This window comes from Petromyzon marinus, chromosome 5 (genome assembly GCF_048934315.1).
Source record: "Petromyzon marinus isolate PM22_M1 ecotype Great Lakes invasive population chromosome 5, UKy_Petmar_22M1.pri1.0, whole genome shotgun sequence".
In the NCBI taxonomy this organism is placed as follows: domain Eukaryota; kingdom Metazoa; phylum Chordata; class Hyperoartia; order Petromyzontiformes; family Petromyzontidae; genus Petromyzon; species Petromyzon marinus.
In genome coordinates this window covers 14,856,843-14,876,120 of record NC_133671.1, presented here as the reverse complement: position 1 = coordinate 14,876,120, position 19,278 = coordinate 14,856,843, and the positions used below count along the sequence as shown (strand labels likewise).

Sequence of the window (19,278 nt, the reverse complement as noted above, 5' to 3'; positions counted from 1 at the left end):
TCGCCTTATAGATAGACGACACGTGAACACAGCTTTTGTGAACAATCTTCTGGTGACATCTTTGTTCAAGACGCTTACCTCGCCACGGCGTTCACTCCCATTACCCGCTTGTTTTGTCAAAACGAGTTCACATTGTGTGCGTAATGTCGCAATGGTTCTGACATCATCTTACTTAAGCCACAAGGGTCAAACCGCACATTAAAGATGGCATGATTTATGTTTCAGAGCGGTTTTTTTTTGTGATGTATCATAGATCTTAATGCGGACACGTAGTATACGTGAAATGTTTTTTTTTTACAAGATGTGGGCTTTACGTGAGTCACTTTCTTAATGTTTCCCAGTCCTCTTTGTTTACGAATAAAGACGGACTTGTGCTCTCTATATATACACACGTACATTTTATGCATACACCACCCCTCTTTTAAATGTGATCGAAAAATTGTGCTTTTCTGCAGCTACGAAAGAGATGCTTCGTTTGAATAGATGATCGGACCACGTTATCTCTGCGTTTATCCTGCTGCCTGTAGAATTCACAAATTGTTTATTTTATCCACGTTTTTTTAAATATTCTCCCAGGGTACATTGCAATTGAAATATTGCAGTTTTGTCATGAGACGGAGAAATATCCTTGTTGAATTATCAGAGAGAGAGGGCGCAGTGTTCCACCTTGTGGCAGTCGCTTTCACACTTGGAACATACATTTTTACACTTATTTTTTTACTTTACTCGCTGAGCTATATGGCTCTTTTGTAGAAGCGACCTGGTCACAAATGATAGCTCAAATAAGTGGCTTATTACGTGTAAATTCATAGCAGCCAAATGCTCTATAAGCGCGTGTTTATAAATGTGGAGGGAAAAACTGGAGGACCCGGAGAAAAATCCACGCGACCACGGGGAGAGAGAGACACGCAAACTCCAAATACACTGGGGTCAGAATTGGGATTGAACCCACGGCCTCCTGTATACCAGGTGAGGTAGTGAACATCTCGCCACCACCATGGCGCCCCAAAGACATGCAGATCGCCTTTCTTGCACATTGATCCAATTGCTTTTAATTATCACGTATAGAATTCGCTGAATTAAGGGAATACTGAAATAGAATGCGAAGTTGTTGTACAGTCATGCAAGACCGTTCTGAGACCTACACTTGAACTCGCTATACTTGAGAACCAGGGCTAGTATCAGGTGGCTGCTGGAATTTGAAACCAAGATTGCAGGGGGTGCTGGCTCCGTGCCCTGACTGCTGAGCCACCTCCCCAACTTCCCGCATCGGTGTTCGTCTTCGATTGGTGGCAAGGGCACTGCCATAGCATTTCACTCTCGCTGTCGTTTAATCTTCATGCTTCAACGTTTGTTTATAAATGTGACGCTCGATGAATGTACGTCCTCACGTAGAACTTCTTTCGCACCGTACGTAGCCAACCGCGCTAATCGGTGATGCGGGGGAAGGACAACAAACTAAAGACACTTGTCTCTCAACAGGGCGAGGAGGCCAAGATATCTCCGTTGAACGATGTCGAAAATTGGAGGGTTCTCCAGGAGGCCTTCCACGCCGTTGGCTTTGATGAACCACAGATCGAGGTATAAGCATCACACGTATTTATTTTTTTCATGCATGGGTACAGGTATCCTAGGAGGATGTTTCCGTCATGAATCTCCCAGCGTGACAGCTGAAAACAATAGGCACGTTTCTTAACCCCCCCCCCCCCATGCCCACCAACACTTCTGCGCACCTGGGAGTGTAAATCGTTACACCACATTCGATCGGCGGGTTGTTGTGTGGTAGGGTAAAGTGTGGGGAATCCCACCTCTTTCAAGATTGTTTTTCTGGCCAGTGTGGCAGAGTCGGGAAAATAAACACTCGAGGGGCTCTCAAGAGCTGTCTTTAGTAGAGATCCTTCCACCAGCGGTGGCTGACGCAAAGCAATTGCAGGGCTGCGCCTTTTACCTTTTACACGTACAGTAATGTATACTCATGTATGCATATAATTGTATTGTGCTGACAAATGTATGTTGGTGCATACGCATATGTTATCCACCTGGTAACCGACGATACGAACAGGCAGTTTGTTTCTTCTTAATATCTTAAACCAAAGATTAAAATGGTGTGAAATGTCAACGGCCGCAGTTACAATGAAAGCAGACACAAGTGAGTCGAACCGTCAGTAGATTCGAGCATAGAGTGCCCACAACGCGCTGTGGCTACCTCGTTCCCTCTGTGTACTAAAGGAAGGCGGCGAGGGCGTTGGACTGCCGTGGGTGGAATGGGAGAGTTTGGTAAGGGACTCGGAGAAGAGAGAGAGAGAGAGTGTGCAAAAGAATAGCTAGCGGGAGAGCATGGGCTTATTGGGTGACTCATCAGTTGCTGGCTGCTGTGCGCACACACGGTGCATCACAACGAAGCCCGCTCCTCTGCACGCATGTACATGTTCTCCGATCCAGATGCTGGATGTGTGACAAATGACACGGTCATCAAAAAGCATTTCTTTGGACCAACTCACAGGGAACAGCTATCCATTTGTACTTTAATCGCGGGCGCGTGCGCGCGCGTGTGTGGAGGGGAGGAGGGAGTGTTATCAGTAGAATGTCTGGGCAAGAGCGGGCACGCTGAGCTGACCAAGGAGATGCACGTGACCCGTCAGTGCACCGATATTTAAAAGTGATGGGAAGCTCCCCCCAAGGGCTCCGTTTTGTTTTCATGTATCCCCAAGAGCCCCTTGTATCAAAAGAACCGTTTTCCAATGCGAGAGAAAACGTGAAGTTTCGAACGTAAAAGTTGTAATTACAGTAAAAAAAAACCCACAACAACTTCATTATGAATACGGTAGCCTGGACAACCTTGCAAAGGTGATGATGTTTCATCTCAAGGAATATTTACAGGTAAATAATGCAAAAAGACAAAACAATGAGAAGCATCCACATGGGTTAGTGCGTTAATTAAATGCTTGTATTGTTACAGTGGGGGAGCGGTGGCCCAGTGATTAGCGCAATGTACTCTGCACTGCACTCAGGTGATCCGAGTTAGATAACACGAGGGTTGAGTGATATCCAAACCGGTCTTCCCTTCACCAACACCCACTTACCGGCATGGTGAAGTATGGTCAGACCATCCCCATGACCAATACGTTCTGGAGAGACATTCATCCATAAGTGGGATTGATATCGTGCTGTGGATTATTATTATTATTATTGTGAGTACGGCAGTTGGCTGGGTATTTGTTGTTGAGATTAGGTGATACAGCTGTTGAACACAATTAGAAAAAGAGGTGTATTAGGATGCTGGGACTATTTATACGTGTTCACTTTTATTTGTGGTCGCAAACCCGGGGGTGAAAGCACCCCCTCGGCGTGCGAGTTTCTCTTTCTGGGGGTGCGAGACATGGACGCATTCTTTATAGAAGGTAAATAATCGAAACACAAATTAAGCACGGGCAGGTAGGTACAACTATTTTGTTTAATCAAACCCTCTATGTATTTATTCAAATGAATAAAAAACATATTTGGATCTTTCGGTAAAAAAACTACGACGTTTTGATCGCAACGACCGCTGGTGTTGTGATCGAAACGTCGTGGTTTTTGTTATTATTTTCTTTGAACCTATCTACGTGACTTTACCGAAAGACCCAAAGAATATGAATTCCTGCAGTCACGAAAGCTTTAAGTCAAAATCATTTAATGATTGAGAATTAAAGGGGTGAAAGACTGCAGTAAAGCTTAAGAGCCACTGCCATAGATTAACTATGGATAGCTGCATGTGCGTATCCTCCAACACCCGCCACCAGATCAAAAGCTAATTCATCCTGACATGTTGATCCTGGTTTAGACAAAGGGTAAATAAACAAATGACACTGACATTTGCAATGCATATCTTGAATGTATGCTTATTTGTTTTTTTATCTCAAAATATGCATCCAAAGTAAATACATAATTTGGTCATTGTGTTACTCTATGTTAGAAATCATGTTTTTACACTGTGGGCTATAGCGTATGTATCGGCAGATTATCCATGAAGCATCTGCTACTCGTTAATTGCAGTGCTGCGGATATTCTGGTTGTTGATGTTCTGGTTGTTGATGTTCTGGTAGTCGATGTTCTGGTTGTCCGGTGTCTGCAGACGCTATTTGATGTCATAGCCAGCGTGATTCACCTCGGCAACACAAGGTACACTACGAGCCCGACAGGGTACGCACTGATTACTGACAGCACTGAAATTCACGTCATCAGCAAGGTAAGGACCACAACGTCCCTCTTAAAATAAACTATTACCGCTGGTGTAAAGTTACAACATGTGCATGCAGTATTTTTTCCTACAAAATAAAACAACTGTACGTGGCATTACTTCAGCTCTCTTTAAAAGTGCACCTAGCCTGGCACAGGCGCTGTGGCAGACATCGCCATTCAGTGGCGTATATGCTTCATGAATGTACTTGATTCGTTTTTTTTTATTTTGTCGTTTTGGTGAGCCAGATCACGAGACAGGGTGACACAGGTCACTCTGTCTCTTGTGTTCTCACCTGGAGAATCAAAATAAACTTGACCAGAAAAAAATATATAAATTAATCTCATGCGTTTTAAAATAGACCTAATGTTATATTCTTGGTTCTTTCGGTAAAGTCACGTTGAAGGGAAACAATAAAATAATAAAATATATATGAAACAATAAAATTCTCACGACGTTTCGACCGTAACACAGTCATCATCAGGTGTGAAAACCAACGGCATTTATGCATTTATGCGAACTGCCACTTCTTTCAAATGTTTCTTGCCGTTGGCTTTCACACCTGATGATGACTGTGTTACAGTCGAAACGTCGTGAGAATTTAATTGTTACATATATATATTTAATTATTTTATTGTTTCCCTTCAACGTGACTTTACCGAAAGAACCAAGAATATGAATCACTGCAGTCACGAAAGCTTTAAATCAAAATTTAGACCTAATGTTAATAAATAAGAAAGCGTTTCAACCCGTTGTCAATCCACTGCTGGAGGACGCCTTACACACACACCGTGTCAGTCCTGGAAATGGTTTGACCGGACTTCACCAAAATGGTCAGTGTGGGTTGATGCAGGGGAAAGGCCAGTTCACATATCACCTATAACCGATGTTAGCCATAGCCAGGAATCAAACTCAGGTTAACGAGTTTGTGGCGCAGTGCACTAACTGCTGTGCCAGCGCTAATTATTCATGTGCTTTATTAATTGATTTAGATTTTTTTAATATACTGTATTATTGCTGTGATGCTACAGTATATGGCACCGAGGTAGTTGTTTTGTGCATCAAGAATGTGTGGTTCGCTGTGTTTCATGTGGAATTCAGCTGTTGGACATTTCAGAGGAAACTCTCGAAAGTGCACTCACCAAAAAGACGATATCAGCGAGCGGAGAAGAAGTAAGAATCACTTTTAAACAAACCACTCGTTGAATTGAATCTTAACATCTCGATTTTTGTACGTTCCATATTTTGCATTTATACAAAATGTTCAAATAAATGTAGGTGTCCTTTTCAAAGGTTGCTTCCTCACTTCTAGATAGTCAAATTAGCGTAAGTATTGCACGCGACTTGGTGAAATAACGGCCCTTCGTTAACGTGACGTCCAGTTGCGATTGAACACTGTGTTAGGCTGCATCAGTATGTCAAGGCGCGCAGTAAGGACAACGACCTTTCCACGTGTGTCAATAAAATAAAGTTAAATGCCCCCCGCCCCCCGTCATATATCGTTAAGTAGACATATACACACACACACATCATTGCAGCTGTAAATACAACCGCTAATTATTAACTGCGCACAGCGTTGTGGTTTCATTGCTGCATCATAACGGTGACTGTGGCATTTTTACATTTTGGAAAAATCGGTACTAATTTGAACATTCCAAAACTAATAATTTAACAAAGCAGCACGCTCCTCAACATGATAGCGCACCTCAAAGTGGCCGACATGTCTGCAAGACTTGACGTGCAGCAGATGAAATTAAATAACTATTAAAGGCGCCCTTCTATCGTTAAGAAACGGTGTATTATGTTGCATGGCACGCGCGCGTGTGTGTACATTTTTGCGGTTTCATCCGCGCTGATCCATTTAATTCTTTAACTGCACTAAATACCTGCACAAAGTCTCTCTCTGCCTCTGTCCTGTATTAACCTGTACCTTCAACACCCCATTTGTTTTGATTTCTCCCTCAAACAATTCTCAGCTTTAACATTCGCATGAGTTGTCACGTCTCACGGGTCACCCGCTTAGGTGAACGTTGGAGCTCTCTGGCCTGTCGCACCATTTTTCACTTTTCTGTTTGACTGACGTTATGGACCTGTTGGTGGAGCAATTCCTCCATTTAAAGGTGGTTGAGTCAGCCAAAATGGACGAACTCATTTGACCCCCTTACCTAACCACGATGTTCTGTCCAGCTCCCTCCAACCTTTGTGAAGCAGTATCTGTGTTAATAATCTGCGTTTGTCACCAGTAAGTCGGTGGCGCATGGGATGTTGTCACAGTACTCAACGGACAGCAAGCATTCTAATTACGGTTACATTTAGATGATCAGTTAATGTTCATATTCTATACATGAGTGCACAACACACATGGAATTGGTATATGCATATATGCAGTGTAGCCAGTCACAAAGTACCCAGTAAACTTGCAACGTTGGGCCTACGTTAGCAATTTGCTTTGAACTTTTGGACTAACGTTGGCCCAATGTTCCATGTTTACTGGGTAGTGGATAGACTGGCCAGACTAGCGGCACGTTTAGGATTTGTAGGCTTCATTGTTTATTGCCAAGGCTCAGAAATCCAAAGGCACTTTTAAAATTTACGGGGTTCAGTGTGAATGCGTGAGGCTCGGAGCCAAAGATACGTTTAGGGGGTTGTTATAGGCCACTTAATGCCTGAGGCTCAAATAAGACTATTCAGAGCAGCAATGCCATTGGAAACACCTAGTATATATTACCTTTGCATATATGCATTGTATGCTCAAAAAGTGATGTATGAATACAATTATGGGACCGTTTTTGCCATGATCAAAATGATGAAGTAAGAAGAATAGGATGTTCAAACGCCATCTTGATGTTCAAACGCCATCTTAACTCCTCCTGTGTTATTGCCAGAAATGGTGAAGCCTATTATTCCCCTTGATTTGAAGCTTTCGTGACTGCAAGGATCCATACTCTTTGGTTCTATTGGGTAAAGTCACGTAGGTAAAAAATAAAATAACAAAAAATTTATTTTTTACCTATTATTGTTTCTAGATTTGAAGCTTTCGTGACTGCAGGAATCCATACTCTTTGGTTCTTTCGGTAAAGTCACGTGCGTAAAGTCACGTAGGTATAATATTTTATACCTATTATTCTTATTTCATCAATTTGTTAATTCGTTTCTCAATCCGCTTGTCCTGGTGAGGGTCGCGGTGGCAGCGTGTTGAGTCGGGTGGTCCAGACCTCCCTTTCCCTGGCGATGGATATAGTCCCGCCAGAGTGTCCTGGGCTGGCCCCGGTGTCTGGCAAAAAGGTTCCGTAGCTATAACTGCTCAACCCGAGCTGTTAATGGTTTAATATTTGCATTGCCTTTGTCCTGTTCGCCTTTTGGTGCTCTCTAGTCTAACACTGGTGAGACAAGGCCATAATGAAGGCTGTCTCGAGTGTAGGCCGTTCAGTTTCAAATACAATGCATATATTATCAGTGCATGTCTGTTTGCATGTTTTGCCATAAGTATGTGAGGTAATGCAGACTTGATGCATTGCAATAGGTATCCATTTAGTGTTTGAACATCTTAAGACCTGTTTTATTTCCAGAACGACTAAATCCTATTCTTCATACGTATAAAATATTTAAATTTAATAGTTAATAATACGGACAGAATTGAACTACGGATAGCGATTTGACAGTTTGTTTAGATGGACGAGTCCATCTATGTTCGGAAAAGAGGAGGGGGGAGAGGAAAAATTAATGTATGCTGTCTGAAAGCCACCGTAAGCGTGAACAATCAATTAAGACCCGAAATGGTTTATCAAATACTTCCAATGATTGCTAAGCCAGAATCCATCTTCTCGGTTGAAATTGTCTCTGTGTTTGTATATGTGGATAGCCTCATGAACGAATCTCTCATGGTAGCCAGATGGCTTGCAAAGAACCTCTGTCTTGGAGAAGTCAATGTCATGTGAGCCTACTGAATTATAACAGTGATCTGCCACGGCCGAGGTGTTGGTCCTACCGTGTTTAAGGTCTGCTTTGTGTTCACGAATGCGGTCCGAGACAGCATACATTACATTTTCGTCTCCCCCCTCCTCTTTTCCGAACATAGATGGACTCGTCCATCTAAACAAACTGTCAAATCGCTATCCGTGGTGCTAACGTTTAAAAATAAATAAATATAAACCGCCACTTCTTTCAAATGTTCTTGCCGTTGGTTTTCACACCTGATGATGACTGCTTGTGGTGCAGTCGAAACGACGTGAGAATTTTATTGTTTTATATATATTATTTTATTATTTCCCGTCAATGTGACTTTACGTGATAGAATCAAGAATATGAATCACTGCAGGCACGAAAGCTTTAAATAAAAATTTACTGCTACTGTTAATGTTATTTGGTTGTCATCTGCAGTTAGCATATTTACGTATGTCAGCATTATAGTTGATAGGTCATAAATTGCATCGGCAGACACGACAGTGTATTGCCACTTGTCGGGACTTGCCCAGTAGGCAATACCCATGTTTGACACCTGCGGATATTTACGCAGGTGTGGCTGGTCTCGAGGGCTTGGATTTTCACCAAGGCAGGCTATGCCTCGCAACTGAAATGAATTTATCTTCATTTGAAGCGCTGTCGTCCCGACAGTTCTGTTCCTTCACCTGAAGAAGGCTACTTGTGTTGTGGCCGAAACGTCGTGAAAATTGTATTTTATTATGTTTTATTTTTATTATTTTATTTCCATTCTACGTGACTTTACCGAAAGAACCAAGAAGAAGAATCCCTGCAGTCACGAAAGCTTTAAATCGAAATTTAAAATGAATTTGATTTTGAAGGAGCATTATCCAGGCGTTGTTACTGACCAGTCATTAAAGTATTACCTCGAGGTTTTCACGTGCATCAATAACAGTTTAGCTAATGGGGAAGGTTATAGAGCAAAAATTTACGTGATATTAATAATATGGTGGGGTGGTTTTTTTTCTGTACACTGCATTCGTAATCTTCGCAGCTTGTCTTAAATCAAAATACCATGACCTCCAAAATTATTCCCTTTGATACAACTGCAAACACATCGGTTTTCTTGGACCAGGTGATTGCCTTCTGGAACAGTGGCACCTGGTGATTTACCGAAGCTAATTTTAAATCTCGGCTGGGTGTAGCATTGTTGTCCATTGATGGCCTCGTGGTGATTGATTGAAGAGCGGCATATCTTGCAGGTGGTGAGTCCACTGGGGCCGGTCCAAGCAGCCCATGCCCGCGATGCTCTGGCAAAGGCCATATATGAGCGAGCTTTCTCCTGGCTGGTGGGCCAGCTCAACAATTCACTGGCAAGCAAGGTAATCACAGAACACTTGTTCTGTGGCCTCAGAGATGCGTCAAGGCTATTGAGCCATTTATAAAGCACATCAGCACCGTGCTGTGAGACTAAATAAAAATAATTTACAGACCTTTGTCAACACACTGTTGGGTGAAGCCCCCCCCCCCCCCATGCCATGTCTATCATGAGGATTGTTTGACCATACTTTGCCGTGCTGGTCAGCGCGATTTGGTGAAAAAAGGGACCAGGGGTTGGTCAGATTTCACTTGCCACTGATGTTGCTGGGTTAATGTCGCGGTGCGCCAACAGCTGTACGACTGTTCCACCCCACAGTCACTCGGTTTGCAGTCAGAATACGTGCATTTAATTCTGAATTTGAAGCGTTCCCTTTTGTACACCACGAGAAAGGGGAGCAGTGGTTAGCCACGCAAAAGGACAGGCGGGGAAAATTAACCGGGAAAGGGAAGGGATGCCACGTCGGGGAGAAGGAATGACCGGACCAAGAAGTCGGGGATGAGAGGGTGATGATGAGCAGGGAGGAGGACAGAGAGGGAGGAGACGGAGCAGTTGCTTTCACGGGGAGGGTGTGCGGGGGGTTGAAGTGGGATTGAGAATGGGGGTTACACAAGTCGCGTGACTTACAGAAGGCTTGAGTTGTAGTGTATTCTCAGTGCTCGGTTTAACCCATTTTCTTTTTAACAGAGAGCCATCAACATAGTATTTTGTGTATGGTCACATGCACATGATTAAATACATTCGCCACAAATGTGCTGTAGCAGTGGGCTGTATACGGCACTGTTTTCTGTACTGTTAATAGGTTTGATTTTTTTAACTATAACTGTACATGCAAAATAATCTGAACTTGCGGGTTTGCAGGAAGGAGGGAGACATGCGGTCATTGGTTTTCTAGACATTTATGGATTCGAAGTGTTTCAACATAACAGGTGAATAATCTTTTCTTTAGCTTTTACACAATAATAATAATACTCATCACAGACCTAAAGTGACATTGACAGACTTGTATTATAAATACAGAATCTGTTTCGTAGGATTACTATTGGCTGCTCAAATATTTTGAGGAAAGTGTCCAGAAAAGTGCTGTACGTATGCTTTTAGCTGGGGGGGGGGGGGGTGGAGGGTGGGGGGCAGCCTTTATACAGTGCCCCCCTAAATAATATCTTTGATGAGCCACTTGGCTGGTGGACACAAGCCCCCCGGGTCATGCATTCTGCAAAAAACTACACAATTGTTCACATGTGTTTTCAAATGTTTCAGCAACAACAGCCTCCGGAATCAAAAATAAATGCATCCGTACATTTTGCAGGAGTGGCTTGAAACTAAAACGCGTGGTTTGCTCAGTTTAAAAAAATTCGAAAGTAGTTTCCCATTCTCAAAACACATGACCACTAATTAGGTGTATGGCTTTGTCTTCATAGTGTATGTGTGGCTTGACAATGTGACGTACGGTATTTGTGCTTGTGTGTCATGAATAGCCAAAGTCACATTGATTTTTAAACTGATCCCTGAGGCGGTGCTCGTATCTTGTTGACAGCCCTCAACTTGTAGCAGAATTTCCATATTCCTATGGCTGGGGCATGTCTGTCCGTAGGACAACCATTCATAACTTCGCCACAAATTGGTGGGTATTTTATCGACCCTGGCGGGATAATGGGCTGAGTCAATCCAACCAGGATTTCATCTCGCAACCTTCTGATTGCGAGGCTGCTCACTTTTTTTTAAATCAGCTGCGTTATGTTGTGGTTTAAGGGACAATTAGTAACCCAGCATTATTCTGCTTTATTGTCTGACCCTCTTTGAAGTTTTGAGCAGTTGTGTATTAACTACTGCAACGAGAAGCTTCAGCAACTTTTCATAACTCACACGCTGGGTACGGAGCAGGTCGAGTATGAGGCAGAGGGCATTGAGGTGAGAGACACATTTGATCCAGTCAGCGTTTCAGCTCGGTTGTTTTTTACCACAACTCCACCTTTGATTCATGATATTTTTCTTGATAATTTATTTTTTACCCTTTTATCTGGCAACAAAAATGACACCTTTTTTTTTACAAGGAGTCATGTTTGCATTGACCACAATACCTGCGGTCGGAATGCAAACAAAAAACATAACTCTGATAATGTATGCACTGTCCTTGAAATTGATTGGTCCACACCCGAGACAGCTTTCCTTAGAGCCTCGTCTCACATGGTGTTGGACCAGATCACGCCAAAACATTATCAGAGTTATGTTTTTGTTTGCATTCCGACCACAGGTATTGTGGTCAATGCAAACATGACTCCTTGTAAAAAAAAGGTGTCATTTTTATTACCAGATAAAAGGGTAAAAATCAATTATCATATTTTGCTACTGGCAAAGGAGGTTCCAATGGTGATATTTTTCTTGTGTCGAATGATAACAATATTGATGATGTGCTGTCCGGTTTTGTGCGTGGTGAAGTGGGAGAGCATTTTATATTTCGACAACAAAATCATTTGTGACCTGGTGGAGCAGAAACACAAAGGCATCCTGGCCATTCTGGTAAGTGTCAGCACAGTTGTCCTGGTGGTCTCCATTGGCCGATGTGGCCGGAAGTGCCCAATGGGCAAAGTAAATGCAGTATGGCAATGTAACGATGATGTCCTGCGCAATTTAATGTCCACGATAATTGTGTCGTCTGTTTTGGCATCTTGTCTTTGCTGCAAAAAAAATAATTTACAATATAAGCAATCATTGCAATGCATTAATTGTTAAACTTATTCCGAAGTAATTGACAGCACGGTGATTATTACGTCATGTTCCTAACTCGTGTGGTTAACGGACTATTCCTCGTGTAACTGACGATACATGCGTTGTAGGCATTGCAATTGTTAGAAGACCTAGGGGCCAGGCTGATGTTCAGTGAACTCCAAGACAGCAACGTGAAAACTGATACGATAACAATGTGAAATACAATTACAGTCATTTCTCATTTAACGTAGTAGAATACGTTCCTTAAAAGTGCCGCGTAAAGTAAAAAAAAAACCGCATGAATTCAAAACAATATCCCGATCGGGAGTAATGTAATGATAAAGTTTGGCAAGGTACGATGTCCACGCACACACACACACAGTAAGATGGCAGTACAGAGAACTGAGATGAGGGTAAGGCGGCCAGGTACTCTATCATTCCACGCCTGTACCCAGAGTTCCCATACCGCTCATCCACGCAGCTCGCGAAAGTAGTTTGTCGTCAACGGCTCGGAGGCTGTGTTATAACGGTGCGCGTTCCGCATTGTGCGGATAAGTGTTACGTCGTGGAAGAAACCGGGCTGTAGCGAAAGCACGTTGTGTGAACACGACGCGTTAAGCGAGGATTTAGCCGAACAAAGTGATATTGTGATAATCGTCATGTTGTGAAATTCCTTATCGAATTGTATCATGGAAAAAAAATATTGCGGCAAGCCTACTAACAATTGCTTCAGGGTTAATCACGTACATTTTTGCACAATGTTCAACAGTTTAATCTTCCGCCACATTTACACGGGATGACAACACGTTTACCGTTTATTTATCTGAGCTTATCTTGGCCCTGGCAGTGGAAGATGTCTCAAAATAATATGATGTTGATGATCTAACCTCTTGTATCTAGAAAATAAACCAGTGTTATGACAGCTTTTTTCTAAATCTGCACAATTGCTCTCTATGTATTTTCTAACGGTGCAATATCCCCTATCTAAGGATGAAGAATGTCTGCGCCCAGGAGAAACTACTGACCTCAGCTTCTTGGAGAAACTAGAGGGGAAAATTGGAGGCCATCCCCACTTCTTAACGTAGGAAACCCATCCGATCTCAAAATGGATATATTGCATATTGTGCAGGATAACCCAAAAAAAATACAGGGATAGAGTGTGTGTGTGTAAGTCTGTGATAATGGTATCTTTGTCACGCTTATGCGTTTATCTATTGCACAACAAACAATCGCATTTGATTCTTGAAACGAAAGGAACGTGAAACACAGCCACGAGGGCATGAGTTTCTAGAAATGGGATTGGCTCCCTATTTGGACCGGCTAAAACTCCAATATGCAACGCAGCCTTCGTATCGTCCCTGACCCACCCACCCCTGTACACATCTAACCTCTAAGAGAGTGATGATGTTTCAGGCGGTGGCATTGAAATGCATATGCTCGACGTAGTTGCCCGTTAAATTATTTCTGCCCACGTGTTTACGTAAATTGTGGTGTTGTTTGAGGATGTGCTCCTTAAAGCTATTTATTGAGGTGCCATCGTGGTTCAGATGTCAAGAGCCCTGAGCTGGCATTGCTTAATTCCTGGATTCTGGGCAGCCACGCAATTATTCAAACTGCTGTTCTCAATTGTATTAAGTTATGGATTGGTCTCTCCTGGTCACCAAAGACTGCGCACACACACAAAAAAACCATCATCTTACATTTGGTTTTGTACTTGATTTATCTAATTAAAGAATAATAATCTTCATATTCGAGGGATCCGATGAGCTATGAAGCTCCAGCAGGGGTGGATCAGAAAGTTACAATAAACAATATCAGAATCAGAATCAAATTCCACTGCTGAGATTTTAAAATAAACATGTGTTTTTTTTAATTGATGTCGACCTCGACAATCTCACAGCAGCGCTTGTGAGAATGCGTGCATGGTAAGAAGGTCACTTTAAAGATGTACAATCGCTCCTTGGAGCTATTCCATGAACGCACACGCTACACTGCTTGACGATTTCTGAACTGAATGTTAACCTCACGTAACATAAGTGATCGAACAAATGGAATGAAGTGGGGAAAATGTCAGCATATGTGTGGCAACATTTGTTCGTGTATGCATTTACCTGCAGCCACAAACTTGGCGATCATAAGAACAGAAGAGAAATCAAACGAGATGAATTCCAACTGCGGCACTATGCTGGAGAGGTTAACTACAACGTGAAAGGTCAGAGAAGTAGACACAAATAAGTACCGTACCATTTTAAAACTGTTGAATTTAAAATGTGATACGTGAACGCCACTCTACGTAGAATTACTTTACGTTACATCACATCTTCGTGCTTATTCTGCTGTGGTTATTGACAGACTAAACATGTCTTTACATTTACTTTATTTACCAAAAGCTTTTAGCAAGATGGGTTAGTATTTCTTATTTATGAGATTAAATGCAGTTTAATTGCTAAATAAAGTTAGCACACAAAAGTAATAATTATGATAATTTATCGACATTGGAAAATTGGATGAAGGCCTGCTCATGCCATGTGGTTAATGGGTTTTTGTTGTTACCATACTTCACCATGCTGGTCAGTGCAGGTGGGCAAAGGGGGCCTCTACGGCTGTATCACCTATCACTCTCTTGTGATGTTAGCCCAGGCCGGATATCAAACTCAGGTCACTAAGTTCATAGGACAAAACCGTTAACCGCTACCCCTCTGCCTCAACGAGCTCTGGTTGTCACACAAGTTTATTAGCTTGCAGTGTAATGTTGTATTTAGTTCGCACCTAAAACATGTATACAAAATAAATTGATATATTGTTCTGTATCGCCATCATCATTATCTTCGACAACTATTATCTATACACTGCTAGGTGATAGTCTCCCAATGCCATTTCAGTCCCTCGCAGTATTTCGACGTCATAATTCTTACTCATTGTCATTTTAAATGACAAACACGAATTTGTTAGAAAACTGTATGCGTTGTAACTGATTATTCATGTTTAACAGGATTCCTGGACAAAAATCAGGACCTGCTCTTAAGAAACCTAAAGGAGGTTTGTTCTTTTTAATGTCATTTTGTTTAAAACTTGGTTGTGCAAATTAATCTCTTCTTCATAGATGATTTGTGAGTCACACTTGTGCAGCACATGGCGAACAAAGGGTTGTCAGGTCTCAAGTAAATTACTATTAGCAAAACCACGTATGGTGGGTGAAAAAACTATACGTTCACGGGTTACTGTTTTTAACATTTCGTCATGCACGTTAGTACACTTTGCGGTATCTATAATATTTTCTCGCAAGCAATGTTCTTACTGCAATGTTCTTAATTGCTCGACAATGTATACGCCTTTGTGCCGGTTTGGTTAAATGTGATTATTCTCGTATATAGAGGATTTTTTTTAAAATTATTTTAAAGGTAAGGTCACTGGTTAAGTAATCCGTACCACCTAATCCTGTTGTAAAAAAATATGAAACTGTAATAAATGGAGGCCACTGTTTGTTATTACATCACAGCTAATTGGAACAGAATACACTTAATGGGTATTCATATTGTGTTGCAATCGAAATGTCGTAGTTTTTTGTTATTTTGTTATTTTCTTTGAACCTATCTATGTGACTTTACCGAAAGACCCAAAGAATATGAATTCCTGCAGTCACGAAAGCTTTAAGTCAATATTTAATGGGTATTCTATTACAGTCAATTTTCTGAAGTAATGGGAGTACTGGCTGTTATTTACTCACCCAATCAATTAATTAACTTGAGATTAAAGAGGAAACAAAAACACGGTCGTTTAGTTGTCTCGAAAATAAATTGTTTATAAAAATTGGGTAATCCTATGTAAAGTTAGTTAATTGGTCGTGGCCTTTGCCTGATTTCCAGCAGTTTTAATGTCACTCTTCACGGAAGGCAAATGACTCAGTTCACTGATGGTGGGGATGTATGTATGTTGAACTTCTTTCGCATTGTACATAGCCAACCGAGATAATTTATCTGTAAGTATTTATCGCAAGACTTAAAGCAGTTCAGAACTTGAATATGACAATGCCCTAAGAGTGATACCAGTCAACCTCTGGGCTGAATATTTGGGAGCCTTAATAATTAAAGAATGATTTAAAGCTTTCGTGACTGCAGTAATTCATATTCTTAGCTCTTTCGGTAAAGTCACGTTAAAGGGGAACAATAAAATAATAAAATATATAAAAGAAAAAAATTATCACGACCTTTCGACCATAACACAAACGGTCGTCATCAGGTGTGTTTATATATTTTATTATTTTATTGTTTCCCTTCAACGTGACTTTACCGAAAGAGCTAAGATTATAAATCAAAGAATGGTTTTAAGATTTTTTTTTTAAGTTAAAGGCATTATATATTTCTAATCCTTCTGGAAAGACATTTGCAATTTTACACCAGCCAGCCACGATCATCTGTGTATGTTATTCGTGTCAACGATGTCAATAATTCCCATATGTGCATGTATGTATGTGTATGTGTGCCATCGCCACAATTAGGTCATGTGTGGAGCTGGAAATATGATAATCAAGGAGTGCTTCTGCCCCCAAGAACTGAACGAGAAGAAATGGCCAGGAACTGTAAATACATAATTCAAATTTATAATCGAGCAAAAGTAATAGATGTTTGTTTACACGAAGCACACTTAAATCAGTTCTGCACATTTTCATCTGACAAACTTCATGGTAAATTTTGATAGCGGCATGTCTGTGGGATTTTTTCCATGTAATTTTTTTCAAATTAGATTGGTGCCCAGTTTAAGAGCAGTCTGGGGAAGCTCATGGAGATCCTGATGTCCAAAGACCCTTCCTACGTTCGCTGTATCAAACCCAACAATGAAAAACAAGCTGGTAAGTATACGCCCAACCATTTCATTGCCTCATGTATACGTCTTTATCATAATACTGGGTAATTCAGTCAATTCAACACCATTTTGAAATCCTATAACGTCTAATCGAACACGCGACTAATTTACCGTTTCATAGAGCACACCGTGAAGGGGTTTCTCTTCCCTTAATGAGGACGTCCAGCGGGGAGATTGGAGATATGAAATCAGTTTTTTGTGCAGGTGCCAGGTGTATTATCGCATCACAGGCTCGTGAGAGGTGGCGGCAGCGGCTTGGGGGGGAGGGCTTCATCCAGCAGTGGATGGACCATGGCGGATGATGATGATGATGAAGGATCAGTCTAAGATACGCTCAATATGAAAACGCGCGGGTCCGTGACACGATGACAGTTTTGTGTTGTTAACTGCCGCGCTAAGGCTTACCACCCTTAGCACTCTCAGCATTACAGAATCGTTTGACACATTGACTCACTGACTGTCTGCTCGGTGCATGAGGACAGTTGAATTGGCTGCGAAAACGCCGTTGCACAGTAGATTTTGGAGATTCACACTCCTAACCCACTCCACAACTTTCACCTTCTGCTCAACTTTCTTCCTTATCATCTAATTTCCCGAGCTTGCTCGGTAAAAAAAAAAAACGCATGAACAGCTCTGATCGTGCTGTTTGTTGCTGGCCACTTGGCATTTTTGGGGCCTTTGAATACGCAGTCAGCAACTGCGTATTCATAAAAGTAAAAGTCAATCTTCTGTCTGACATGCGGTGATGAGAATGATGTCAAGTTATAGTTACCAACCATAGTGTAAACAAAACGGTGACCTGCGCTCTCTTTAATCGTAAGTGGAGTTGTTGTGGTAGCTTTCGTAATTGTTATTTATTCAACATGTTTTTTTTAAATATTTCCTACATTTTTACTCCAACTGTGCTATCAGCGTCGAGTCGCAAGAGGAATGATCCTTTCACCAGAGCAGAGCAACGCTTATTTTGTGTTTCCATTTTTAACGTTAGAAGTTACATGATTACTTAAGCGGCGGTGAATTGACTAAAACACGCCTGTACAAGACCCTCATTTCTCGCGTGCGCTTGACAAAGTCAGCAAAATGTTTTCTGTTTGATATTTTCCATTTCCAGCCGTGGCGCATGGGGGCGATAGAAATTGAGACGATGCCAATTGAGTCGTGAATGTTGAACCCGTTCTGACTGTTCAGATGTAGATTTCGCTCGGCTTTTCAGAGTATAGTTGCCACCTGTCCTGATTTTCCCATGATCGTCCTCGATTCAAAAGCTAGGAAGTCTTCCCAGGACTATAAAAATCCTACTCTTTGGTTTTATTCGGTTAAGTCACGTAGGTAAAAAACAAATTAAAATTAAATAAAAGAAAAAATTAAAACACGACGTTTCGGAGGCAACACAAGCTTCCATCTTCAGGTGGAAACAGTCACAGCAAAACTCGCTGCACCAATTTTTTGCTGTGACTGTTTCCACCTGAAGACGGAAGCTTGTATTGCCTCCGAAACGTCGTGTTTTAATTTTTTATTTTATTTTAATTTGTTTTTTTACCTACGTGACTTAACCGAATAAAACCAAAGAGTATGAATTCTTGCAGTCACGAAAGCTTCAAATCTAGAATTTAAAAATCCTGTTTTTTGTCAGTTGCGTAATCATGTTGACAACCCTATTCAAGAGTATAAGCAACTGCTGTTGACTTTAAATGTTCACGTATTCCTCGCAAACATAGCAGCAAACATGGACACGTTCAGAACATTTGTAGTGGTCGGTGGAACAAATGTGCAAACAGTGTTTGGAAAGATCCGTGGGCAGTAACGTGTCCCAGTGGTATCATGTTCGCTGCTCGTTGCAAAGTTTCGCGGTACAATCCTGGCGGCCGTCCTGGTTAATGCTGCAGTTGTATCAACCGTAAAATATGCTGTCTACTTTATAGTGGACGTTAAATATTCCTCATGACGTGTGAAATGAGTAGGCCTTTGTACATCGGCAATCATGGTTCAAAATTGCTAAAGTTTTGAGTTTGCGCCGTAAATTACTTAATCGGCAATACGCATAACAATCATCGCCCCCTAATGGCAGACCATTTGCAAGCCAGGTGTTGAATCACCTTCTGGCCCACAGTGACCGCTGCCACTGGGGGTACCCCTTTCAGAAGTGTTGAAATTAGATATTAAGTAATTTTCTTATTGTGGGTAAAGC

At 41.6% G+C, this 19,278-nt stretch overlaps 1 protein-coding gene across 1 annotated transcript in view; it reads left to right on the top strand.

Annotated features, from left to right (window-relative positions):
• Positions 1–19,278, top strand: part of LOC116939111 (unconventional myosin-Ic-like) — a gene marked incomplete at its 5' end in the record, with an annotated part of 63,411 nt that overhangs the window by 18,531 nt on the left and 25,602 nt on the right. Inside the window, 12 exons of the mRNA XM_076060591.1 lie at positions 1,492–1,581; positions 4,115–4,228; positions 5,321–5,392; positions 9,403–9,522; positions 10,380–10,447; positions 11,324–11,429; positions 11,958–12,038; positions 13,217–13,308; positions 14,345–14,439; positions 15,220–15,266; positions 16,726–16,806; positions 16,971–17,076. Of these exons, the coding sequence (XP_075916706.1) occupies positions 1,492–1,581; positions 4,115–4,228; positions 5,321–5,392; positions 9,403–9,522; positions 10,380–10,447; positions 11,324–11,429; positions 11,958–12,038; positions 13,217–13,308; positions 14,345–14,439; positions 15,220–15,266; positions 16,726–16,806; positions 16,971–17,076 (1,072 nt within the window). The remainder of the gene's footprint in view (positions 1–1,491; positions 1,582–4,114; positions 4,229–5,320; positions 5,393–9,402; positions 9,523–10,379; positions 10,448–11,323; positions 11,430–11,957; positions 12,039–13,216; positions 13,309–14,344; positions 14,440–15,219; positions 15,267–16,725; positions 16,807–16,970; positions 17,077–19,278) is intronic.